Source organism: Folsomia candida, unplaced genomic scaffold, assembly GCF_002217175.1.
Source record: "Folsomia candida strain VU population unplaced genomic scaffold, ASM221717v1 Fcan01_Sc001, whole genome shotgun sequence".
In the NCBI taxonomy this organism is placed as follows: domain Eukaryota; kingdom Metazoa; phylum Arthropoda; class Collembola; order Entomobryomorpha; family Isotomidae; genus Folsomia; species Folsomia candida.
The window spans coordinates 24,244,971-24,270,304 of NW_019091193.1; the positions used below are offsets into that span (position 1 = coordinate 24,244,971).

Sequence of the window (25,334 nt, forward strand, 5' to 3'; positions counted from 1 at the left end):
CTTGCTGCTGCTCTGGAGATGGGTTTGCAGATTTTCTAATTAATATGCGCTCCACTGAATGTTGATACAGTTTGTTTTCTCCCATGGACGGAGTTAATTTTGTGTGGCGGAATTTAGGTCCAGAGGGACAGAAAGAGTGAGAGAGAGAGTGAAGGACAAAGTTCATGGCCTTCACGGGTCGAGACTCATGGGTTGGGTATTGTGTAAACAGAATTTAATTTCCTGCCAACAACGAGCTACAGAACAAGTTAGCTGTGAAGTTAACTTGTTCCAGAATATTTGTATGCCCAGTTTATGCAGTCATCATTAACTGAGAAAAATGCAAGTGGTTGGTAACCATCCATCCATCCCGATTCAAGTCTCCATATAATGAAGGTAGCAGAAGTAGTACGAGATTTGCATGCTGCATAATAATTCATTCGTTCCTTCTGATCCAAGTTATTTTTAGGTGAGTTAAGCACAAGTGGCAAGTGTTTGGCTGTTTGGAGCGTCTCTTGAGCCAAAATGGAATTACGATTATCGTCGTCCTCCTCCTCGACGTCGTTCCGAAAGAGCTCCCCTGCTCACTCCACTTCATCCATCTCTTCAAGGAAAGGATTATTGCAGAACGAGCGAGAGAGGATTTAGTCATGAAAATGTATTTCAACTGGAGAAGGAGCAGTGAGTGAGCGAGTTAGGTCGATCTATACTCCTCAAGATTGAAAGTGACAGTGGTGCTGGCAAATAATTCTATAGTGTTGGAATAAGTTGTTGAATTAATCGGCTATGGCTGATAACATGCCGAACAAGCGTGTCATTGCATCCAAAATCTGACTCGTGTTTCATCCCTCTCCAAGAAAATGTGCTCCTCGATGAATGATGATGAGCATGCAGGGTGACATTCAGCCCTTGTGTGTGTAGGCAGGTAGCTGACAATTTTTGTCTGGCCGTGGTGCTGGTGAGGTCGTCATACTTTCTCCTCCTGCCTCCAGATAAAGATGTGACGTGAGTGAAGTTGGGAGTGGATGTGACTCGAGTCCCAAACAAGACTTTACATAATTCCTTCACCTCACGTGGCAATGATAACGACCTTTGACACTTGATTAGCCTAATGTCCCTCTGTGTTTGGGTACTAGACTGGATGAAGTATGTGCGAGTGCAATTCAAAGAGAGAGAGAAGTTGTGCTGTAGAGTTTGGTTAGTTAGTTGGTCTCCGCATTCTAATCTCTTTCCACTCCCATGCATAAGAAATGAGGGAGAAAGTCGGGCCGTTCGATCCTCGCTCGCTACCTGCACCACGACTTCTCTCTCATTCATTCGTCTTTGGTTAGGTTATGCTCCGTGTGTCTTGAACCTTGTAATGTGTTTTAGATTGAGATGCACTCCCGGTGCCCAGTTGCATTTTATGACATTTTGATCCTCATGAGACTGCTTCATACGTATGTACATCGACCTGTAAGCAAAGGCCAATTCTATTATATGAGTGTTCTAGGCGTTTAAATATTCTGATATTTTTTTGGACGCGTTTCATTTGTCTTTCTATGAAAATGGTCATCCACAAATCACTCTAATTGAATGCAATAGGTAATAAGCGTCACATTTGTGGTGGCGTTCTCCTCTCTCTCTCCCTCCCTTCCTCATCAGCTTCCCCTCTCGATGACGATGACAGTTATTTTGCCACAGTTGTCATATTATGCTTTCTTCTTCCTCCTCCGTTTCAGAGCGTTCTTGGAAGAGGATAACAAGACGGCTGGTTCAAAATGATTCCTTTTATTACAAGTTGCACACTCAAAAAATCAATTCCAAAATCCAAATGACTGAATAAATGTTGTCTCTTTGTTGAACTTGGCGTTCAACAAAGAGACATCGAGGCCTTTTCTATCTCTCATCGCCGTAACTCTAATAAAATTCAGAAACTTTTTCCTTCCACTAATAATCTACTACGTGGTGAGGTTAGTGCGGCAGTTAAATTATTCTGCCACTGGAGGAGTTGAGTGAAAAAGATAAGAAAAGAGATTCTCATTCAAATGAACGAGTTGAAATGATTTTTAACTCGTTCATCGTCTCATCTTTTTTGTGCCTGTGCATGGTGTCCTCACTCTTCCCATTAAATTCCAGTATTTTTAAACCTAAGTGTACATGCCGACTTTTTTTCCCTGTGACGGAGAATGTAGATGCAGGATCTCCTCGGCTTGCAAAGGTAATGAGACTTGCATAAAACCAGGAGTTTATTAATCCTGCGTTGTGTCGCATCTGCTTCGAAATTAGAATTTAATGGAAAGGTTTGGTAATGTTGTGTGGCGACTCGCGTGGTGTGTTTGGGAGAGGAGAGGGAGGTGTGAAGAAGGGACGGAGGAGATGCGTCCAGTGCCAAGAAGAAGGTCATAAATTGTGGATAATTGGGCGTTGTCTCTGCCTGGACTGCATAGTCTCACGACTGTAGAGATACATACCTGCTGAGATCCCACGAACTAACAACTCGAGGAGGAGTTGCAGGAGTTCTTGTGCTTACTAAATATGAGAGACGACTAATAATAATAGCTGGTGCTGGTCTTGAAGGAATTCGATTTTGCCGTATAATATGTCTCAGGTTGGTTGGATGATATTTATGGCTGTTTAAGACTCTATAACTTGAAAATGCATCCCCGTAACGCTCTCTTTCCTCCTCTCTCGCTCTCTGCTTGGCTGGTGGTGGCAGGGGAAGCTGAGAAAGAAAGCACAGCGTTGAGCGTGGATGGAGAAAGTGCATCCAACCGAGTCCCGTTTGTTTACACGCACACATATTTCAAGTACGTAGAGTGGCGGAGTTTCGGTTTCAGCCTAAAACCGGGCTTGGCTGGTTGATGTGTACATATGAATGGACGCATAGTTACATCCAATAAATCTCACCCTCTCTTTAAATGACTGAGCAGCGGCATGGGTACTTTTCGTGCGTTCTTTCTCCACAGCCTACTTGATGTACTAATTTGAGCTCAAGGTGAACACGGCAAACACACGCCTAGCATTCTGCCATTGCTCAAGTAAATGAATTGGAATTTACCATGTTCCGTGAAATGTGGTTTTGGTTTGGCTCCTCTCTTCTGCTATCCCTTGTTCACAAAAATTAACAGAGCCACGCCGCCAGTGTGGCACTCTAGTAATCAGCTCTTTCGGTACTTTCTCTCTCAAAGTTGGACCACTTTGAAGTTGGGTTAATTCAGATTCATTTTGAAGTGAAGGAGGAAGATAAAGTTGGTGATGATTTGTTTGTTTTCCTTCCATTCATTCTCATCCAATGCTGGGAAATCCTTGCAGATAGCTTAGTTTCTACTAATTGTTGTGTAGCCATAAAGCTATAGTTTGGGAGACAAAAAAGGATAGATGGATACTATGACGTGTATTATATTATACTAAATTTGCGAATGGAGGAAAATGAGAGTCATGTGAGAATATATTCAAAAAGTAGAATTTAAACTATACGTATAGACAATCACAGATTTATTTGTATAGCTTTAGAGACTGCATGCAGGGTACAAATGGTGTACATTATTATTAGTATTGTTCAAAGTCGTTGTCGTCCTGTTCCGCTGCACAAAATTCAATGGAAGAGGAAGCAAAGAAGATGAGAAGGAAGGAAGTTGAAGGATTGATTTCAAGTTCAAAAATGTGTTCACTTTTTTTCTCGGTGGATAGAAATCAATCACTGACACGAACGATTTAGCTTCTTTATGGATCTGGCGTGTTATCATGAGATTTTCTGTATTCTGCTCCTCACCCAAACATCGGGAGAGGATGTGTGCGAGGAGCCTTTCTTTATTACACGCACTCTCATGTTCACAGTTTGCATCTTGAGAAAAATGGGTTTCCGGTTTAGTTGGCAAAGTAGAGTCGCTATCTCCACTGCTGCTTCATGCCACATCCATCCAGCCAGCCAGGCGTCGCGTACTCACTCTTCTCCAAGATTAGCAGGGAGGCAGGAGAGGGATAAAAAGTACAAGGAGAAAATATGTTGTGAATCATCAGGGTGAAGGGATTACCTGGGATTAAAGGAAATTGCAATCATCGCCCTTGTTCAACTTTGGAGCTTTCGTATACGGAGTAAATCCTCCGCCTATCCTCTCAATTGCTCCATAGAATCTTCCTCTCCTGAATTATTGGGAGCAGCAGAGACTTTCACCCACCACAGTGTGTCTGATTCTAGCACTTACGTAGTAGCCAGTTTGCATTGGATCTTATTCAAAGAGTTGAGCTGAAGTCAATGCAAATTGTAATTGAACTACATTGCTCTTGAATGATTCTACAGTTTACAGTTTCGTATAGTGCTGGTATTTTGTAAAGTTGAATTGAAAATGTCTGATTGACCACACAATAATATCTTAAAACGATGCCGATATCGAATATGTCTGATTCTCATGTTTCCCATGTTTACAGTTTGACGAACCAAGTGGTAGCTCTGAAGGTTATAAGACTCCAAGAAGAGGAAGGAACTCCCTTCACCGCTATACGCGAGGTGCGCTTTTTTATCCGACCGCTCTGATCCCCCCTCCCTCTCTTTCCTCTTTTGTTATGAATAAAAATGCCAGAATGCAACTTTCTCTTTTTTCCTACAGGCTTCCCTCCTGAAGGACCTGAAACATGCAAATATCGTGAGTTTACATTCTCTCTTTTTCTCTGACGATTAGCAAGGTTGACTCGATGCAATTTTTGAACAAAATGTAACATGGCAATGCATATATTGATTATAGGTGATACTCCACGACATCGTACACACTAAATCTACCCTCACCTTCGTCTTTGAATACCTCGTAAGTCACTCGCTCACTTTCCTTCCCACAATTTATGCTCCCCACCGACTCAACCAGCCAGGAAGTGCACTTGACTTGTGACGCTATTCAATCCCAAATTTTGGAGTCGAGTCAAAGAAGATTCCCTGTCACTCTCTCTCTCTCTTTCTTTCGCCCTCTCTTTGGCCTTTCTTCTGCTTTCCCCCAGTCCTCGTGGATGGACAATGTCACTCTTATGCGTTGTCCGGAGACAGTTCATAATCTCAATATTCTGTGGCATTGGACCAGAGCCAGCCAGTTCCATTGTTGAATGGCAGAGTGGTGCGATACAACATGGATGGATGACAAAAGCATCTGTGCATTGTTTCCACCGGCACGTTGAAATGGCTGATTATATTCTTTTCTATCCTTCCTTACAGCACACGGACTTATCTCAATACCTGGAGAGGCATCCTGGCGGTTTAAATCCGCGCAACGTGAAATTATTCCTCTTCCAATTACTCCGTGGGCTGGCATACTGCCACCGTAGGAGAATTCTACACCGGGATGTCAAACCTCAAAACCTTCTTCTCAGCCAAGGTGGAGAACTCAAGTTGGCTGATTTTGGTAGGTTTCTCATTCTCCTCGGTTTCTAAACAGTTGCCTGGTTTATCTCCAATGCAAACAACAACACGGACGTAATTTTGTATATTTTCTTTTTGTAGGACTTGCCAGAGCGAAGTCGGTGCCAAGTCATACATACTCACACGAGGTATGTAGATATGCGGGTCTTATTTGGGAATTTGCTGATATAATTCATATGTACAAAACGGCATAGCTGAATGACAATGTTTAATTTCCATCTAAAATAAGTATAACTGCATTTCTAAAAGAGCTATAAAAATTGTTGTTAAATAGGTGGTAACGCTTTGGTATAGACCGCCGGATGTATTGCTAGGTTCAACAGACTACTCTACAAGTCTCGGTAAGTACGCCATCCGCCAGATTTTAGTAATTTGTTTGAACAAATGTGTAGCTTAAACATATCATACATTAACTGGCCAAAATACTTACTAAGCATTTATATATAATGTCTTATCTATCAAGATACGTGGGGAGTTGGCTGTATCTTTGTGGAGATGCTAACTGGCGGACCCGTCTTTCCAGGGGTGCGTGATGTTTCTGACCAGTTGGACAAAATTTTCAGGGTGCTGGGCACACCCACGGAGAAAAGCTGGGAAGGTAATGGCCAAGATTATTTTAATATAGCTGATATCAATATTCTGCTGACTGTTTTTACTTATTATGAAATGTTGCTTTATAATTACGGTTTGAAGGTGTGACGCAACTAGCGAATTACCACAGAGAAGTGAAGAGGCTGTATAAGCCTCAAAAGTTGGGACTCGCATTTCCTCGACTTTACGATGTCTCTTCTGCTGAGAACCTTGCCGCTGCCTTCCTTCAGGTACACTACATCAGACAGATTGCAGTGAACCACAATTTCAATTATGATTTTTAGGAAACATTTCGTCATATGCATTTTTTGTTTCCTGTTTAGTTGGATCCGACTACAAGACTGGAAGCTGATGAAGCACTGAGACACACTTATTTTTCTGATCTCCCTCCAAAAGTCCTAGAATTGCCTCACGGTAAGTTGATTGACTACGTGTATGCGTATGTAAACGCTTCAATAATGTTTTATTTTACAATCAACTCTCAATTTTTCAACAGAAATCAGTATATTTACTGTGGAAGGGATAAAATTTTATCCCGAAGAAACGCGAAGGGGTCTTCCGAAAACTGGGAGTTTCGATTTTCGTCGTAAACTTTGATCCTCGTGACTTACGTAATGATATTTACCTATGAGTAGAGATAATGAGAAATTAGTTTCGAGATGTTATACCTAACTCATTTGTCGAATGATTTGTCGTACCCGCACTGGTGTTTTTATAAAATATACCCATATATAGATATATACTCGCCGTACGTATAATTGAGAGACTTAGTGTAGAGACTACATGTATGAGCTAAAAAATATTACCATTATTATTATTATTATTACTTACATAGAAATTGCCATATGTATGTAACAACATTGTGCAACAATTTCAAGATCTCTCTTCATCATCTCCCCTACCTTCGATTTTTATGTAGTAGTGCCAAAATATTGGTTAACGTTGTGATCACTTCTTGTTAAGTATGTGATTAACACCCTTTAACATATTTAACCCAACCCAATACACTTCTCTCGAGTCAAAGTGAATTATTATTGCTGAAAACACGACGAGCTTGTCATCCAATATTATTATTATTAACGCTGTACATTTTCAATCCCCGTTCTGCATTTTTGTTTAAATTAATTTTCTCATGAATTTTGTCACCCAAAATTTTATATATGAATATGCGAAACGTCACAGACACAAAGGGCTTTCAGAGAAAAAGTGTTTTACTGCGTAAAAGTATAACAGTACTGCAAATGTGAGGAATTGAAACACATTATGCACACACACACCAGAGAAAATGCTGCCAAATTAGCGTAATATAGCAATGAAACCATTGATACAAGTCAACTTTACCATTTTATTATGTTCCTTATTAGCTTTTTACTTTGCCAAAGTATTTATGAGTGCAATATATATTGAATGAAAAAAATCAATCAATCTCTAACCAATATCAATCAACGTATAATCGCAAAAAAAATCTTAATGGCAAAATTTGTCCATATCGAAATTTATTGACAAAATATCATGTCATTCACGTTCACTGATATAATTTTGAAATAAACGAAAATATTCGTTCGTTACTCTTCTAATTAAGTAATATAAAAACAGTCGTAAGCAATTATTAATTACGTTAATGTTTTAGAAAATACTAAACGTTGATTGACAATGTGGTATTATACAAAATATTCATAATGTAATGTTATATACAGACATATATATGTAATATATGCTCCATAACGTAATACTAATATAGAAATATCATCCTTGGCTCACTCAACAAGCGTTGTTGTAAACTTGTACATACATACATAATTTGATACGTATATGATTGGATACATGGATAACTTTTAAGCTTTCAATTGAACTGTACACCCGAGTACGGAGCGTTGTTGTATGCACGAGGTTAAAAACTGAATTTTTGAGACGACATGAATAGTTAATTTTAGTGATTATAATCGGTGTCCTTATTATATAACCAGAATTCAATTTTGAACTTGTATCGTGTCACCTTTATTTTTATTTTTATTATTTCGCAATCAAATGTTTCATATGTATAATTTGATTATTTGGGCTTGTTCTACTTTAACGAGTTTATATTTTGTGATTTTGCCAGAAAGAAGACTTTATCATTATTGTAGCTGATACAACTTGCTTCATTGCCAAAACTGTTTAATTATTTGATGATCAATAATGTGTTCTCGTTTTTAAACGCTTATTTCTCCAGGACTTATTATAATAATTTGTTATAATTACCAGTAAATCCAAATTCATTTTTTGTGTAAAATTAAATTTTTGTCTACATAATCCTAAGTTCAAAGATAATAAAAATATTGACATTGATTGATTGACTAGACATTTTATTCTAATATATTAATCATTTGCATATATGTACAAACACAATATTGGTTAAAAACGGAATTATGGAATGAAATGGAATTAGCACTAGTGAAACCATTTTTGTTTATATAAGTGCTTCATTTATAAAACCAATACTATTATTAGTTAATGGACGAGTGACGTTGTTCCATATTCATAAATGAAACAATAAAACATTAGTCTTGAGAGGACTCGTTAACTGAATTGAAAAGGACATATTTGATATTGTTTTGTGATGCGTGAGGTTTAGTTTCAAGGACAGAAAACATGACAGACCAGTATCGATATTCACCACTTGAGGTACCGAGTCAGCTTACTTGTCAACTTATCTTAGCATAGCGCAACGTTTCTGAATTAGCCAACCTCTTGAATCAAGATGCGTGTGCATGACACCTTTGTGGCACTATTGGGAGTATGGCTCATCTTGTTGGTTATGGGACCCACGTCCGCAGTGGACGTTGCGTCTCACCCCCACGAGTTCTGCTACAGTTATGACGAGTGTTCTCCCATTAGTGAACAATGGGCTGATACCTGCAAAACTGGGAAGAAACAATCCCCTATCGACCTGAAGGCCACGTCGACGGACGAAGAAATGGCAAGATAAATACTATTCAAATGCTACAAGACAGACCTTGCACAACGTTAAAAACGAACATCTTGAACGCCATTTCCAGGTGGACCAACCACTCCACAGGTTCCAATGCGATCACTTTTTTATTCAGGTAATTGAAGCCAATAAAAATGGCCTGTATTGCATGGTTTTAACTTTAAGTGAAAAAATAGATGCTGAAAAAAATGTCCATGATAAAGATATTTTTGCTATTCCTATACCTATGTAATAAGGTAGAAAATAGTTTAGGAATAATTTTCATAAACTGGAATCTAGTACTACTTCAAAAAATCGTTCTTCATCTAATTAATTACGAGATGAGAAACGCAAGGTTCAGGTTAGGTTTATGATGTATAATATAGACGCCTACATAAAATAAATTCTGCATACACGTAAAGAACTTATTGGTCGAGGGTGTGCAGAGTCAGATTTTTTAACTTTCAAATTAAATCCATTTCAAATATTTACGACGATTAGTCTAAATTTTTATTTTACAGAATAACGGCCACACAGTGAACATTGATTTTCCCATTCAACACGAAGAAGGGGACACATATTTCTTCCCAGGATATGTTAAGCTAACAATTAATCAAGCTTTACTTTGAGAATTATTTCAAAAATCTCATCAAATTTAATGATAAAAACATAGGTCTCACTAAAACAAAGTATCGATTATCAAACGCTCACTTTCACTGGGGCAAAACCGATTCAGATGGATCGGAGCACGCCCTCGAAGGCAAGCGCTTCGCGATGGTAAGAAAAATGTACATCCAAAAAGAATTGACTTGCACAAAGTTGGCAGCAGCAATTGTCGAGAAAAGCAACATAATTGCTACATAAATACCTGTGCACATATTTGGATAAAAAATAGGAGATGCATCTCGTGCACTACAACGAAAAGTATGGGAGTGCAGCCAAAGCGATAAAGTCTGGCGATGCGGACGCGCTCTCCGTGATTGGAATTTTCTTCAACGCTGTCAAAGGAGCGGACCCTAACCCTGCCCTGGCACGTTTTACATTTAATAATAACTGTGGAAAAATTGGATTTGAAAGTAATTTTATTTTGTAAAAACTGAAGGCGCCCATCTTGAAGGGGATTGCAAGCATCAAGGATGTGCACTCGTATTGGGTGAAGGTTGAGGAGCCCATTGACATGATGCCACTCCTGCCCCACCGCGGAGACCCCATCTTCCACTACAAGGGCTCACTTACCACCCCGACATGCAACGAGCAGGTCAACTGGTACGTGTTTAAAACCCCCATTACGGTGAGTCCTTCAGATGTCAACGCCTTTCGCAGTCTGGTGGATGGACACAACCGTACCTTGATCGAAAATCATCGACCCGTGCAATCCCTCGGTTCTCGGGATGTCAAGATGCTGAAAGTTCATTAAAATCAAATTTGTAGGCGATAAAATGTGTCATATTTAAAAATTATGTCTAGCAGCCAATAAAAACCTACTGCAACCTCATCATATAATAATTTGATACAGATGCATGTTATACTTTCAAAAAGGTCATAAATGTGCATGCATAAGGACTTTTGTGGAATTATGCAAAAAATTTTGCAAGACCCGAAACAAAGCAAATAAACAATGCCCAATGTCTCATTATCACTGAGGTTTGTCCCGGGAAGTCTCTCACCAGGCCGGAGCATAAAGTTTTATTTACCTTCATGAGCTGCTGATCAATAATGAAGAAATAAAAGTTGATTGAAGAAATTTACAATGCGGGGGGTGTGGGTTATCGCCTTTCTCGTCAACTTGTTCCTTCTGGGCTCAGTCTTTGACATCTATTTTAAGTCCCCGATCGTTCATGTCCCCAACTCACACCGGGCCATACTGGACAACCCCCCTTCCTCTCTTAAACGTCTCGTATTCTTCGTCGCGGATGGGCTGAGAGGGGACACTTTCTTCAATAATCCACATCTTCGTCCTTACCTCTCGTATGTGTGTCTTACAAACTCTTAATTATACATACTCAACTATATTACATTTTAGTGTGGCAACTTATTGTTCTTATTTTTTGTATTCACTCCATCCACCAGGTCCGTGATGTCTAGAAAAAACGTCGGAGTCGCGGTAGGAATTTCTGACACCCGAGTCCCCACAGAATCGAGACCTGGACATATTGCCATGTTAGCTGGCTTTTATGAAGATCCGTCCGCTGTATTTACTGGATGGAAGAATAATTTGGTCGAGTTTGACTCTGTGTTTAACCAGTCAAAGGGTTCAATTGCTTTGGGGTCTCCGGACGTGGTGAACATGTTTGCTCAAGGTTTGATAAGGTGTAATAGGGTACAAGGTACATTTTAAATGAATTAATTTCACATGCATATTTAGGAGAAGCAAAGTCTAAAATTTACTCGGAAACGTACCCCTCTGACTGGCAAGATTTTTTGGAAGGCAACTCGTCAGTGCTGGACACGTGGGTTTTTGACAGATTCAAAATATTGACAGAACAACAACGACTACCACGACATGGCAATTTAATAATTTTTCTACATCTACTGGGAATTGACAACACTGGTCATGCGACTAAACCACATTCCAGGTATTAGTTATCTAAGAAAGAAAGTGATAGATTGTTTGAAAAAGATTGTATTGTTTTCATGTTGTTGTTGCAGAGAATACGAGTCTGGACTTACCGTGGTGGATGATATTGTTGCAAAAGTGGAAAATTTGATGGAGAACTATTATGGTGATAAAGAAACATTATTTCTTTTCACGTCCGACCATGGAATGACTGACTGGGGTAAGAATAAAGTAGCACGTGGAAGTAACAAAAAATCATGATAATGTACTTATTGTTACAGTATTTCTGAAAATAATATGTCCTAAATATATGTGTATTTTAGGATCTCATGGTAGTGGTTCAGTGGAGGAAACTGAAACCCCAATTGTTGTATGGGGTCCTGGGATAAAGTGAGAATTTAAACATTAACCAAACCAATTATGCCCTTTAGTCATGAATTATTTTTAAATTATGACCTTAAACATAGATAGTAAAATTAATGTTTTGTTTGATCGCAGAAATACTGAAAATCTCAGAATAAATCAGGCTGACATTGCAGCCCTGGTTGCTGGTTCATTGGGATCTGCATTTCCGTCAAACTCTGTTGGAAAATTTCCAACACAAATTTGGAATGACCAATCATTTGCTTATGCGAATCTTCGATCAAATTTCCTCCAAGTAATGGAGTTAACCAAGACAAAAAAGGACAAGATTTCTTCAGAGCGAAATTTCCCATTGGTAGCATTCCCTGATGAAGAAATGTTGATACAAGTTTTGCAAAATACGGACAGGTTGATGAAAGATGGCAATATTGCAGACGCTGTAAGTACCTGACAAACGCCATATAGACGCTTTTAAATTTGTTATCCTATAATTTCAAGTTTAGAATTACTTTCCTGTATTATTATAATGCTGACAATGAGTACAAAGTCTACTATTTCATTCAGATACTTCGACTGGATTCAGCATTTGAGGAGGCATTACAAACAAACGTGTATTATGAACGTTATAACCAAACGCTGATGATTTGCTTTTCCTTCGGAACGTTCTTATTGCTCATGATTTTGGTGGCGTCAAGCGTTTTAAGTTTGGATGATCATGATCGTCATCGCTCGTCATTTTCTCTGCATCTAAAATTGCTTCTCTGGGGATTTGGAATTGGAACTTTGATAACGAAAGGTACACGTAAAATAATTTCCAATATTTCCAATTCACAAATTTGCATGATAATATATAACATATTAATATATAACACCCCGAGTTGTGACCATAATTATTTGAAAGTTTTGAGAAGAATCAACCATGATTATGTGCATGTACTGGAATAAGTCTAGGTGTTAATGAATTTAAAATACCTATGTATATATAGGTATCATCGGCTGGTCCTTGTGGAAAGTGGGCTACTGTTTCATCCCCACGTACCTTTGTTTCCTTCTGAATTACAAGTTGAGACAACAAAAAATTGCATTGAGACAGAAGGCAAAGCTGGCCTGGAGTCTGGGCCTGTCGATCTTGGGAGTGTTACTATTGCTGCTGAGTTTCTGGGAGAGGAGTGTGCTAAGCGGAATCCTTCTCTTGAACCTTGTCTGGGTACTCAAGTCTCACACCAAGAAGAACGGACGAATGAAGAGACGAGATTTTATTCTGCACTTGGTGGCCGTTGTGATATTGGCTCTCTTCCCGGCAGTCCCCATCATCGGTCGAGCTCGCAGTCCTTTCTTCACGTGAGTCGGTCCCTTATTTACCTTTGTTCCCTACTGTCAGCTTTCTTTCTGTATCAAGACCCCAGTTTTTTGTGGGCATATATGTACGTAGACTTCATGCAATTCTAATGCTGTATGCAGCTCATGCTCTCCTCTCTTTCCCTGTCTTTCCTTCTCCATATGAATAAGTCCTCTTTCGGAAATACACATTCCTTGCCCATCCTTGCATTTATCAAATCTTTGGGTACTGACTTACACGGTATAATAAGTCTGCTCATCTGTATTGGTAACTACTAGTGCAACGATACGCTCCGTATTATAGAGCGTATATATATTGCTCTACAAGTCTCCAATCCACCATTTCTCGGATGTGCACCTTTGATTAAACTCATGCTGCTTTTGATTCATCCCCTCGCGTGGCAAAGCAGATGTCTTTTCCTCAATGCAAAAAAACGTCACAAAGTTGTCTTTATTGTTTGCCCTAAATAAATCAGAGTTTTACACAAACCGCTGCATTTAGAATGAATGAATGAAAATGATGCATGTCTTGAACAATTAATGTCATTATTGTACTTGTTCCATTTTACGTGTACATATTTTAGTAATTATATTTCAGGACGCTTGGACCCTTAGTTTCTTGTGGCATGGCTGTGGTAGGACTTGTGTTCTTGGGTGGGTCTGGTGGACTTCAGAGTGCAGAGGACCAACTTGGTATGTAAAACAAATATGTACATGAAATTCTTTTTTCAGAGTGATCAATCTAGTGCTAAATATCTGACCGTCACTAGTGCTGGCCACCCAATTGTTCCTTCAAATGAGCGCTGCCCTCTTGTCACATTTTCCGAGCTTCATGGGCACAAGACTTCTCGCCTGGACGTCACTCCTATTGTCACTGATCTGCCCAATGCTGACGTCCTCAACGATGGTTGTGCTTCGACTCCTCTCAATATTTCTCGCCTTGGGAACTCCCTTCTCGTTTTTGGGGATTTCATACGAGACTCTCTTCTTCCCCGCACTCTTCCTTGTTCTCATGCTCTTTCTCAAGCTGGAAATTGGAGAAGAATTCGGCGAGGAAAGTGGGAGGAGAAAATGGCCAGAATTTTTCACGCTGAGTCGACAGGAGGAACCGTTAACTAGGAGGAACAATAAGCAAGAAATAGTTAACATTCACCGAGCATTTCGACGAGCCTGGTTACATGTAAGTGAATAAAATGGGTGGAAATGCATAATTTTAAGAACACATTTACGAGTTTGTGTCGAGTGTCGAGGAACGCGTGAAGGTATAAGCATGTGGATTATTATATAACGTGGTACACTTTGTGTACTGACATTTGACATATACTGTTAGTAGCATTTCATTATGACAGGTGAGATGATTTACAGAGTTTGAAATGATTCTGAAACCAGTGTCACTTTTTTTGTGTTGCAGTTATTCTTTGTATTCCTCTCCTTTTTCGGGACTGGTAACATTGGAAGCGTGAGTTCCTTCGATCCCTCGAGCACCAGGTGTTTTGTGAGCGTGTTCTCCCCCTGGGTCATGATGCTCCTGATGCTCGTAAAAATCCTGGCACCTTTCCTTCTCGTCTCCTCCTTCTGGCGAGCACTCCTCCCCAGCTCCAGGGACGTGGAGAGGAACTTTGGTATCCTCCTCCTCCTCTGCCAGGCCATGAGCTTAGTCATGTTCTTCAAGGTCCGGAACACTGGGTCTTGGCTCGACATCGGGATGTCCATCTCACACTTTGTCATCGTCCAAGCCACAACCCTCTTTCTCCTATTATTCCATTTTATTGCCCACTACCTGGTCACGCGTGAACTCTTGGGGCCGCCGGCTGACCTTCCCACTACGAAGATTGACGTTACAAGCTCCCAGAAACGACTGTGATTTCTAACTTATGCATTTTGAATTGGATTTATTACATATCGCCATAACTTGTTGCATCTAGTCATGCCAATGTGTGTCAATTTGTACAATAATTTCATGTAAATTTTCATGAGAAAAATAAAGTTTGCTGTGTGTCTTATTTTATGAAGCGGTATCTTTTTCCCTCGCGTGGTTTATCCCGACCTTGAATTCCCAATGAAAGAGGTTCAATATATGCCACACGCATTCCACAAGCACATCTCCTTCTGCATAGCCATAAAAAGCATCATGAAGAACGAGTATAAAGTAAGAAGTAAGTGCCACTACGACTACATACACAAAAGAGTAACCATTGTTTGGGCTAAATTAAATGCCCAGACAGACTGTATGTACATATGAGTAGAATACCCACCAACCCATCCACTTATTCTCCAATCGACTACTCTGAAACGGAATGCAGTTCAATGCATGCAGGCAAATCTTGTTCCCGTAATTGTTACTATTGCAGGATTTGTACCAGTGAGTTGTCATTATTACACATGACATACGATGATATGCTGTTATCCAACTAGCCTCACCCACCCCACCACATGAACTTTTTGATAGTTTCCTTGCAAGTCATGAAGTTCCCACGCCGAACTTGAGGTCCTGTGGTCGAAATTGGCCACCATTTTTGCGAGAGAACGGTAGAGCAGTCTTTGTGGGGTTGGTGCGGGGGGTGACCTGGTTGGAGACTGCGGGTGGGTGTGGTTTTGCGCGGCTCGGGGCTGTGTGAGAGGCAAGAGAACAAAGAGTTAGAGGGAATATACGGGCGAGTTCATCACACTTTCCACCACCACCACTTTTTTCCTCTCTGCTCTGCTCTACGCTCCATGAAACTTTTCCACATTCACTTCTCCTCCGTCAGTCGTCCCACGGTTCCCTCTCCGACCAGGCCAACTGCATCCTCTTCTCCCTCTCTCCTCTGAGGATCGACCACCCACAACCACACCCACTTGTGAGGACAGCCACTCGCTCAGGCGGAAGGGACCCCGTTGGCGCACTCAAACCGGTAAGTACCATTTGTGCTTTCTCCTTTCTTAAAGTGGTCGTGAGAAGTGGCCTGGAGAAAGTGGTGAGGGTCATGAGTAGGTCACCAATCTGGTGGTACATGTCCTAGGAAAACGGTTCTCACCAGAAGAAGGTGGATCAGGCAGGAAGAGATTTGGTGCATATTTAGGCGTGTTGGTTATATGATATGTTATGCGAGGGAGAGAGGAAAAAAGACCGGGCGAATTGCATGCAATATGGACTTTGTTCGAGTATGCAAAATTTGTTAAAGGCAGTGCAACAAAATTGGGTTAATTTTAGGATATTATTGTATATACACCCACTTCGACAACGTACTTGATGCAAGAAAAATAGTTAAATTTTTAAATACTAAAAGTGATTAGTGTAATACATTAAATGTATGCATGTATTATGTGTATGTAACTGCGTATAACAAGTGAATACAATTTAGTTTTTCCTTTTGTCCTTTCATCTCAGCTAAACTAATTATATTAAGATATGTACTTACAGAGTACATACAGAAATGATTTCTTACAAGTAGAGATTGTTGTCGTTTTTATAGTGCCAATTATTTGTTTGTACTTGGTAGGCAGACACTACATAAAAAAGTTATTTATTTCATACCTTCAACCAAGTCTTTAAGATTAATCCTCCCCAGTGACTTGTCCCGTATATAAATATTTCGTATGACTTAAGCCACGCATATTTTTTAAAGGTGGACTTTTAATGTTATGCATTGAATATTGCATAAGTGACTACATGGCTAGAGTAGAAATACGCCGTATTTAAAACAATTGTATCTAGATGTCATTTTTTTACGTATTCCAATTGTCCGAATCCGAGCACAGTGACCAAGGGGAAGTTGCCCGCGCGCTGACTTGCTTGCTGCATAAATACCACTTTTTTTCATGCCGTGCAATAAGCACACGCAACAAAGGGTTCATTCCCCTTCCGCTCCCGTGTGTGTGTGTACCCAAGGGCTGCTGCTGTTATGATTCCCTCGCAAAGGGTCTCCGCTGACTTCTTTGTCTTCTCTCTCCGGTGAACACCGGAATTCGGGCTTTTCAATCTGATAAGGATTCCCATCTGCCCAATTTTGATCCCCGTAATCACATTTTACGATCGGTACATGAGGGCGAGTTAAGTAGCTTTATATTATATCACTTATTTATTACTATTGGGTTCGATGGTTGATAAGGGTTATCACCACTTGACCCACTAATTTACTTCTGTCTCCATATAACTTGCAAATTCATTCATTCATCTGCATGCATGGGCTTATCTGAATCAAGTGCATGATACACGACGGCCTCGATAAGGTGAGCAGTGTTTGGCCTACTTAAATTTCATGGTGGGCAAAAGAAGAGGTATTTTTGGCGGTGGAGGGATAAGCCATCAAAGACATTGTTGTGTCGATATGGTGCGATTTTCATGGAAGAGTGTGTGAGGAAGGATGTTTGCATGGTCGGGTGAGTTCTTGGATGGAGGGAGAAGAAGAACAGGTTGTTGTTGGCTGGCAATGTTGTTATTTACAAAACATTCATTTTCATCCCGTGTCTGGGGGCACTTATTCCTTCGTCTTGTACATAAGGCTAAGGAAAGACGGAGCAGTTCATTTCATTCACAAGACGAAGTGGACGGGACTTGGTGGTGGTGATGGTGATGGAATGCAGGAGGGCCTGCAGTGTTGGAGGGCTTCTTCCCTGAAATTCCTCTCTTTTCTAAATAATGCATAACATTTATGTAGAGCCGTAGATGTTGCAAACTTATCCTTAGAGCATTTACGACGCGCGTCATAATGATAATAATCCTTCGCGTTTCGCCTTTCCCGTGGCGTTGAGGAGAAGATGCAATGTGAATCGCGAGAATGTCGTTTCATCGTTTAAGAACGTTGAATGGTGGATATTTATCAAAACAAAATCGAATCATTATTGAGATTTAATTATTACATATTGCTAACCCGCTCGCTTTGTTTTATTATTTTGTTTTTATATTTTAAAATTTTACTGCATGAAGAAAATCGGGACCTTTTTCAGTACTGAACATTGTAGTTATTGTTCTTATTTTAAAATGTTATGCACCCAGTCTGTTCCATGGTCCATCCTAGTTTATTAGTGGGATGGACATTTATCAATAAGGACCCAGCAGAAATCTAGCTTCAGGTTATCAACAGGTGAAGGCAAGTTCATGTACATATGTATGTATATCCCACACATACCTAATACATGTGGCTGTGTAAAACAAGGTTGTATATGTATTGGTATTTTTCCTTATTTTTCTCATCATTGTGGAGGATTATTGGTAGTAATGTTTTCGGTGTAAAAAGTTGAATAGATAAGTCCCTCTGTTGGAATATGTCTTCTCTGTTTTATCAGAAGGGTAGAAAGAAGGTCCACTTTTGCATGCATCTGGTCCTACCCTGTCCTATCCTGTCCTAATTATCAGCCAACCAGGTTAGCAAGCATGCATAAAATCTAAATAAGAGTCTACGCTGTAGACTATTTTACTTATCGGTTCACTCACCATTTGGGCAAGAAAGATATTTGTGTTAAATGGCTAAATTATTATTCCTGGTATATACCGTGCTTCCTTTTCCACATCATACGAAAACTCGACCAATATTCTAATTCTATCCATCTCATGTGTCATGCGAAGGAAGGGTTCGAAGAAGTAGAACTTACAGAACGGATTAAGGATTAACATTACAATTTTAAGAATTCATGTAAATATACTATCGAGGACGATGGATGATGATAATATTTTATATTATATGTGCAGACGTCTAATATATGCAATTGTTTAAATGCGGTGACTAACTCACCCAGCCAGTCAGCTATACTATTTTATTGTACTCACTAAATAATCATACGTTTTGTTTCGATTTGTAGAGAAGACACAACAGCAGCAGCCTTTATTCGAGACAACTTAAAAAGTTTCTGAGATTGAGACGACCTTATTCTTTATTACTCGCTGGAATAATAGACTGGACTATATTTCCAAGAAGTGAGCGTGCGTGAACCAGTCTCAATATGTTGACGAGAAGGTGAGCAGTTGTTTTACTTTTTTTCTTTTAGTGATATCTGGTTGGTGTAACAAGTCCTACTCCCTTGGACAGATATGTACTTATGTATGCATTAATGAGTAAACTAAATGTATACACATTCACGCTGAGAAATGTCAATAGATTCGTTGATAGTAATGCAATAATATATGTACAATAATCACAAGGAGTTTTTTTTTATCATGCGATACAGTAACGTTCATGGGGTTGGTTCCACATCCCAACATTTCGAGTCGAGATCCACATCGTCCTCTCGCAAATCCTTGCCTCCCATTCTCACAAGGAGTCGGAAGAGAAAGTCCACGGCACTCCAGGTACAACTTACTTTCTTTGTTGTGTAATTGTAGTGGGTTGGTTGGAGGTCCGTGCGTGCGTGCGTTTGTCGTTTGTTTATCATGAAAAGAATAAGGGCTTCCTTCGAGTTGGATAAGCTCTGTGAGTTGACGATAACTTGTATGGTTTTAAAGGATGGGGAAATGATGTCCAGAATCAACAATACTTCGTCGTCCTCGTCATCCCACTCTCAACCCCGGTCGTCCCGACACTCTATCTCTGCAGGAGAGCTGCGAGAAATCCAGTTTACCAATATTTATCCGTCTACATCAACTATTAGTGAAACTGCCATAATTGACAGGAAAATTATAGCTCGAAGAAGATCCAGAACCTCCACACCGAGTGATGTTAGTGCAACAAGTGTGAAAAGTTACAGAAGGAAGCTGGTTGAGCATGATTATGACACCCGGTCCACAACTTCGTCCTCGTCAATGTTCTCCTCGACAAGCAGTCATCAAACATCATCAACAAACTCACATTCGACACGAAGATCGTCTCGAAGGTCTCAGTCAGATGAGGAGTCTGTGATAAGTGAGTTCAACAGTAGCAGCATTGTGACGGCCCATGGCGGTTTAGGAATTGAGGACGTGACCCCACAGTCCAAGTATGGACTCCGATCTGTAAAGGATGAGTCCCAGGATTGCTCACGAACATGCTCCCTCCCTCCCGTTTGTTTCGCCAATTGTGATGAGATTTGGGATCTAATGTGCAAAATGGACTTGAAGTACCAACGTAACCCGGATTTATTTAAGGACCACCCAATTCTGGGACCTCAGATGAGAGCAATTCTCCTAGATTGGATTATGGATGTGTGTGAAGCGTACAAAATGCACAGAGAAACTTTATATCTCGCAATTGATTATTTAGATCGTTATCTTGCTGTTCAAAAAAATGTTCCAAAGGCCCATCTTCAACTAATCGGTAAGAATTTTCATATTATAGCGACAACATGTTTTGACAAATCTTCAAATGCTTTAAAAGGCACTCATTTAACTCGATTGAGTATATTTTAATTAATTTGATTAATTGCAGGAATAACATGTTTATTTGTGGCTGCCAAGCTTGAAGAAATCTATCCCCCCAAATTAAAGACGTTTGCCTACGTGACGGATGGAGCTTGTAGTGAAGCAGAAATTCTAGACATGGAACTTGTTCTTATGAAAACATTGAAATGGAAACTAACTCCCATCACGCCTGCCACATGGATCAACATATACCTCCAAATTTTAGCCTATCGCAACGGAGCCATTATTTGTACCCGATCTGGAGCGGATTTTATTCGGTCATCCATCCGCGATACGAACAAGCCATCCGATGCTAGACTGATCAAACACCTATACGATAGGATAGACTATGTCAGAATTATTCGCCTTGTCGACCTCTCAATATTGGATGCCCAATCACTCAACTTTACGTACTCCTTGTTGTCAGCCGCAGCAATTTTTCATACCAAAGGTACACGCCAATTATCCATTTCGAAACTGTCTTATTCGGTATTTTGAAATAAAAATTATTTTATTATTTCAATTTTTAGGACGAGCCGCCGCATTATCGGCTTCCGGGTTTAGCTGGGATCAAATTGCAACATGCGTTAACTGGATGGCTCCGGCAGGTAAGACAATCCCTCTACACATAAATACCTACAATTCCACTTAAAATTCGAATCTTATAAGTAATACCAATAATTTTAGCTACGGTTCTGCGACGCCACGAAATCCCCCCAGTGCTCCCTGCAATTGATGAAGTTAGCGATGAAAGTCGCCATCTCATTCAGTCCCACTGTGTCACCCTCGAAATGCTGGTAAGCAGAGTCAAGCTTAATTGATATTTGAAATATATTTTGATTAGTTGAACATTTTCTCATGTAAAGATATATTTTTATGTATTTTGTATATAGAATGACGCTGAAGCCCTTGCAACGAGTAAAATATGCAGTCCCCTCAACACCAACTCTGAAGGTGGTCTCTTGACCCCACCACATAGTGGAGAAAAGTCCGGATTCCCAAGAAGAGCGAAGCAAAGTCAATCTCCCAGATATTAACATAATATGTATACCGTGTTTTAGATTAAGTTTTATTTATTAATGATTTTTGTGTTGTGTCGTGCTTGCAAGTGCAAAATGGTGTATTTTATGAAATATTGGAACGCCATCGGAATGGCCTGGAATGGCATTGTATCTGTATAATTATAAATCATATATGTTGCTCTAAGTACTTTCTAAGACTAAATAATTGAACTGAATTTATTTATGCAATTTAATAAGTTATTTAGAATATTCTTTGTATGCAGTCCTACTTATATTTGCCGACTGACACTACGTACGATGTACGAGATAAGATTTGAATGCAATTAAAAGAAAATAAAAGTCTCATAACGTGTTTTAATTTTATGGTTTGCCCATTTGTTTCCGTACTTATTTACATCACATTCAGTCCACTCTTTCGTAGATCTACACACAGCACATTTCCTGTCCTTCGTGTTGTCCGTAACTTTTGCCACTATAATACTTCTCTGATCACAAGCAAATGTGTACATAATTATTAAGCATTATCTGGCTGATATCGAAAACAAAGTAGACTGAGCTTAAGATTAGTTGTACGTCATACATTCAAAGCACTTTATTTATTCATTCGCATCATCTCCTCATTCGTTTTTTACCAATTATTACAGCATAGATTAAAGACATGGTCACTACAGTTTGGGAAGATCACGTCAAAATTATTCCTTTCTAGATTTTTGGTTCAATTTTCAATTTGTATTAATTCATAAGCTAATATTTGTATGTATCAAATTTAGAACTCAGAAGTGAAACTTTCCAAAGCATATAATAACTAATGCAATAATTTATGGTTTCATCGATCGAGCCTCTTCTTGGGTTTGTAAGCTATGTATCTATATCACGTCGCGATTAATAGTTTTATAAACTCAAACTGTTAGAAATAGTTAGAATAGATAGATTATATCATAATGTTATAAGAGTATGTAGGAAGAAGAATGAAAGGCGACCAATTCAAATTTTTAATTACAATCAACGTATGCTCAGAATAAGAACAAATTATTTCTAATGTTATATAACTTATCCACAATATTAATATGAATGACTCTTAAAATGTGTAATGTACATAAGCAGCAGCGTCGTAAAATAATACAATGGCGTATAATTCATCTCCTTTCTTTAGAACAGATAGTATTGATATCTTCCATTATAATAATATTAATAAAATTCGCATTTTGCTCTTGTCCGAAATAAGACGGATGGGTACTACCTTCACAATGATTATACAAAGTGGTGTAACGTATAAGCAGATAAATTACTTCAAGTTCAAATTAGGGATGATTAAAAAAGAGTCGTGGGTGGGTGGATTCATTATACGGTTTCTTCTTGTGCATCATTTGCAATCCATCAATATGGGGACGAAATAGACTGGATAAACGTAGGAGGATATATAGGGGCAGAGGGGCAGTGGGTGACTGTTGTAATTTGCTAAAAAAAATGCTGCCAATTTTCAACAACAACCACTACCTTGACTACCTCCCAACCCTCCAGACGGGCTGGTCGGACTTGTTGGAGAATGTTGTGGACCAATTTTTATTCCGTTTGCCTATGAATAATAAATTCGAAAGATGAATACCATTAAAAGTAACAAAAATAAACTTTATGCATGCAGGAGAAATGGGTACCTCGTTGTTGATATCAAATACACCTTCCTGAATTTTCTCGTAAATTTCCTTGGCTGTTCCAATGAAAGCTTCCTCAACGTTGGCTGCAGTTTTTGCAGAAGTCTCCATAAAAATTAGTCCATGTTCACGGGCGAAGGTTTCGCCTTCTTCACGCTTGACTTCTAAAAAAACGACGAAGAGAAACCATTTTAGTTTTATACGTAATAAGCTTGTTTTGTATTTATTAAGTCACAATACGTATGGCAAGTCAAGTGCTAAGGTTAACTTACCTCTCCGCGATTCCAGATCACTAGAAATGATATTTATATTTTAAAAAATGACTTCCTATTGCCAATCATCGTCATAATATTGCAATCCGTCTAACCTTTTGTTGCCAATGAGCATAATAACCATATTTGAATTGGAATGTTGCCTTGCATCTTCTAGCCAAGTAGTCAAATGATTGAATGTGTCCCGTCGAGTAATATCATACACAAGGAGAGCTAATAAAAATGTTTAATGTTTAAAACAGTTTTCAACTTAATACTTTTGCAATTCTTATTTTCATATGAATAAAAAAAGATTATTAACAAACCTCCAGCAGCGCCACGATAATATGACCGTGTAATCGAACGAAAAGCTTCTTGTCCAGCCGTATCCCTGCAATATAGGGATTAATTTTGTCGTTTAATCCCATCCAAAATTTTCAATTTTTGAAGTATTTTGAACTAAACTTACCAAATCTGCAATTTGATTTGCTTCGAATCAATTGTGATCATTCGAGCACCAAATTCTACACCTTTAGTAGGGAAAATTAAAAAGTAATGAGTTTTAACTACTTCTCATACTAACTTTAGCTTATATGGCGTTGTTTTAAGTTACTACATACCAATAGTTAGATCATGGACTGGTTGAAATCGCTTGTCTGTAAACTGGAGAAGGAGACATGACTTTCCCACGCCTACAAAATATTTCATGCAACGTAATGTTTAACATACACATTATTTTATAAATACAAATTGCACCAAAGGTTATTTACCCGTGTCTCCAATGATGATGTATTTGAAGAGGTAGGCGTACGACATTTTGAAATTGTTAATTTAATCACTCAATAATAAGAACGTTTTGTGAAGAAAAATTATCCTTGTCGTGTCGCAAAGACAAAACAAGACCACTAACTGACTAGAAGATGAATAAGGAGAGATTCGTATCGCGATTAATGGCGTTGTGTAGAGGAGCTGAACAACTGCTTGGCTTGTGACTTGACCTGTAAGCACACCAACAAACTCTACTGTAATTACTGTAATAAAGATAAGCCTGTACTACATCTAAATAACCCAGCTTTCCGTATTTCCAATATTTGAGGATATTTGAGGACTAAGCTCAGCTGTTTGTTTGCAGAAAGTGTTCAGTTAAAGTAAGTAAACAGACAGCAGAAGACCAAAAACAAAGAAGCAAATATAAAATGACCCGAAATCAATACTGAAATACAAATATAACAACTGCGCACCACCACCAACCACCTTGATGAAAATCATAAAATGTTCTCACAAAAAGAGGACAGGCTGATGGGGAGTATTGGCGAAGGATGACGATGACGACGTAGGAGAAGACAATGGACAAATAATGAGAAGGGAGTTACACTTACTGCTGGAGAATAATTCTTTGATAATTCCTTGGCCGTGACAAAGCTGTTATTGTATCAGACTGACTGTTGTTGGCTGCTGGAGAAAAAAGGGTGATGATGACGGATGGTTGTTGGGATATTGAGATGAGAACAGCAGCAGGTCCACTCATCTCTTCGCATGCAATGCGTAGTCGCAGAACAAGTTGGGGCTTTGAGTCCGCGGTTTCGGCGTCTTGTGACTTCTTTCCTTCGAATCAAGTTTGATGAAAATGTGCATATCAGGTTGGTGGAATCGAACCGATAAAGCATTGCTTTCATTTACGTGTAAAACTCAAAACTTCATTATATAATGTAAATTACATTATGTAATTAAACTATTGATAAGTAACACCCACAGTGTTATGTCTTCAGAACGCACTGAAGAAAACAAACAAACAAAAGCTATGCAAGTTCATGAACTCGGGGTGCCAGTTCATACGAATAAAGCACTACCGTTGGGCATATATTCGACCCACAACACCCCCGCCACCCTTTAAAACTCGTAATCCCTGGGACCGTCCACACCCACCACTTCCGCACCACACCCCCCGTCACCC

At 39.3% G+C, this 25,334-nt stretch overlaps 5 protein-coding genes across 8 annotated transcripts in view; 4 read left to right on the plus strand and 1 right to left on the minus strand.

The window, feature by feature from the left end:
• Window positions 1–8,297, plus strand: part of LOC110862986 (cyclin-dependent kinase 14) — a 55,543-nt gene extending 47,246 nt beyond the window's left edge. For both annotated transcript variants that reach the window (XM_022112189.2, XM_035846709.1), the window contains exons 6-15: window positions 4,390–4,468; window positions 4,569–4,604; window positions 4,704–4,763; window positions 5,162–5,348; window positions 5,447–5,493; window positions 5,640–5,706; window positions 5,829–5,963; window positions 6,059–6,186; window positions 6,280–6,370; window positions 6,453–8,297. In XM_022112189.2, coding sequence (XP_021967881.1) covers window positions 4,390–4,468; window positions 4,569–4,604; window positions 4,704–4,763; window positions 5,162–5,348; window positions 5,447–5,493; window positions 5,640–5,706; window positions 5,829–5,963; window positions 6,059–6,186; window positions 6,280–6,370; window positions 6,453–6,553 — 931 coding nt within the window. In that variant the 3' untranslated portion in view covers window positions 6,554–8,297. The remainder of the gene's footprint in view (window positions 1–4,389; window positions 4,469–4,568; window positions 4,605–4,703; window positions 4,764–5,161; window positions 5,349–5,446; window positions 5,494–5,639; window positions 5,707–5,828; window positions 5,964–6,058; window positions 6,187–6,279; window positions 6,371–6,452) is intronic.
• Window positions 8,298–9,518: 1,221 nt separating this feature from the next.
• LOC110844908 (carbonic anhydrase 2) lies at window positions 9,519–10,393 on the plus strand (the record flags this gene model as incomplete). Its single annotated transcript, XM_035860533.1, has 3 exons — window positions 9,519–9,683; window positions 9,802–9,936; window positions 10,009–10,393. Coding segments are annotated over 3 exons (615 nt in total), but the record flags the coding sequence as incomplete, so codon positions are not given.
• Window positions 10,394–10,568: 175 nt separating this feature from the next.
• On the plus strand, window positions 10,569–15,172 carry LOC110841802 (GPI ethanolamine phosphate transferase 1). Its single transcript, XM_022087498.2, has 11 exons — window positions 10,569–10,874; window positions 10,977–11,206; window positions 11,272–11,482; window positions 11,556–11,683; window positions 11,787–11,853; window positions 11,962–12,265; window positions 12,391–12,622; window positions 12,813–13,167; window positions 13,763–13,857; window positions 13,935–14,344; window positions 14,576–15,172. Exons 1-11 carry the CDS (start codon window positions 10,657–10,659, stop codon window positions 15,026–15,028), a joined length of 2,703 nt encoding a protein of 900 aa, XP_021943190.1. The 5' UTR covers window positions 10,569–10,656; the 3' UTR covers window positions 15,029–15,172.
• A 720-nt stretch (window positions 15,173–15,892) lies between these two features.
• Window positions 15,893–21,840, plus strand: LOC110842390 (G1/S-specific cyclin-E1). The gene is made up of 8 exons (XM_022088123.2): window positions 15,893–16,058; window positions 18,946–19,100; window positions 19,312–19,432; window positions 19,586–20,372; window positions 20,484–20,906; window positions 20,986–21,063; window positions 21,143–21,252; window positions 21,349–21,840. Exons 2-8 carry the CDS (start codon window positions 19,087–19,089, stop codon window positions 21,490–21,492), a joined length of 1,677 nt encoding a protein of 558 aa, XP_021943815.1. The 5' UTR covers window positions 15,893–16,058; window positions 18,946–19,086; the 3' UTR covers window positions 21,493–21,840.
• A 200-nt stretch (window positions 21,841–22,040) lies between these two features.
• Window positions 22,041–24,912, minus strand: LOC110842392 (ras-related protein Rab-2). 3 transcript variants are annotated; one of them, XM_022088125.2, is made up of 9 exons: window positions 24,760–24,912; window positions 24,151–24,378; window positions 24,001–24,072; window positions 23,850–23,910; window positions 23,707–23,771; window positions 23,497–23,614; window positions 23,402–23,421; window positions 23,133–23,293; window positions 22,041–23,053 (listed from the first exon to the last, which is right to left on the minus strand). In XM_022088125.2, exons 2-9 carry the CDS (start codon window positions 24,194–24,196, stop codon window positions 22,958–22,960), a joined length of 639 nt encoding a protein of 212 aa, XP_021943817.1. In that variant the 5' UTR covers window positions 24,197–24,378; window positions 24,760–24,912; the 3' UTR covers window positions 22,041–22,957. The 3 variants fall into 3 exon arrangements, with proteins under 3 accessions (XP_021943817.1, XP_021943816.1, XP_021943818.1); XM_022088124.2 differs by having other exon boundaries at window positions 24,663–24,876; XM_022088126.2 differs by lacking the exon at window positions 24,760–24,912 and having other exon boundaries at window positions 24,151–24,639.
• Window positions 24,913–25,334: the final 422 nt, after the last annotated feature.

Coding starts and splice junctions, on each gene's coding strand:
- LOC110841802 (XM_022087498.2), top strand. CDS start 10,657: ATGCGGGGGGTGTGGGTTATCGCCTTTCTCGTCAACTTGTTCCTTCTG. Junction 13,168..13,762: donor GCTCGCAGTCCTTTCTTCAC/GTGAGTCGGTCC, acceptor ATTATATTTCAG/GACGCTTGGACCCTTAGTTT. Junction 13,858..13,934: donor GAGTGCAGAGGACCAACTTG/GTATGTAAAACA, acceptor GACCGTCACTAG/TGCTGGCCACCCAATTGTTC.
- LOC110842390 (XM_022088123.2), top strand. Junction 19,433..19,585: donor GAAAGTCCACGGCACTCCAG/GTACAACTTACT, acceptor ATGGTTTTAAAG/GATGGGGAAATGATGTCCAG. Junction 21,064..21,142: donor TAACTGGATGGCTCCGGCAG/GTAAGACAATCC, acceptor CAATAATTTTAG/CTACGGTTCTGCGACGCCAC.
- LOC110842392 (XM_022088125.2), bottom strand. CDS start 24,196: ATGTCGTACGCCTACCTCTTCAAATACATCATCATTGGAGACACGG. Junction 23,615..23,706: donor TTATCGTGGCGCTGCTGGAG/GTTTGTTAATAA, acceptor CATTTTTATTAG/CTCTCCTTGTGTATGATATT. Junction 23,422..23,496: donor ATGCTCATTGGCAACAAAAG/GTTAGACGGATT, acceptor TATCATTTCTAG/TGATCTGGAATCGCGGAGAG.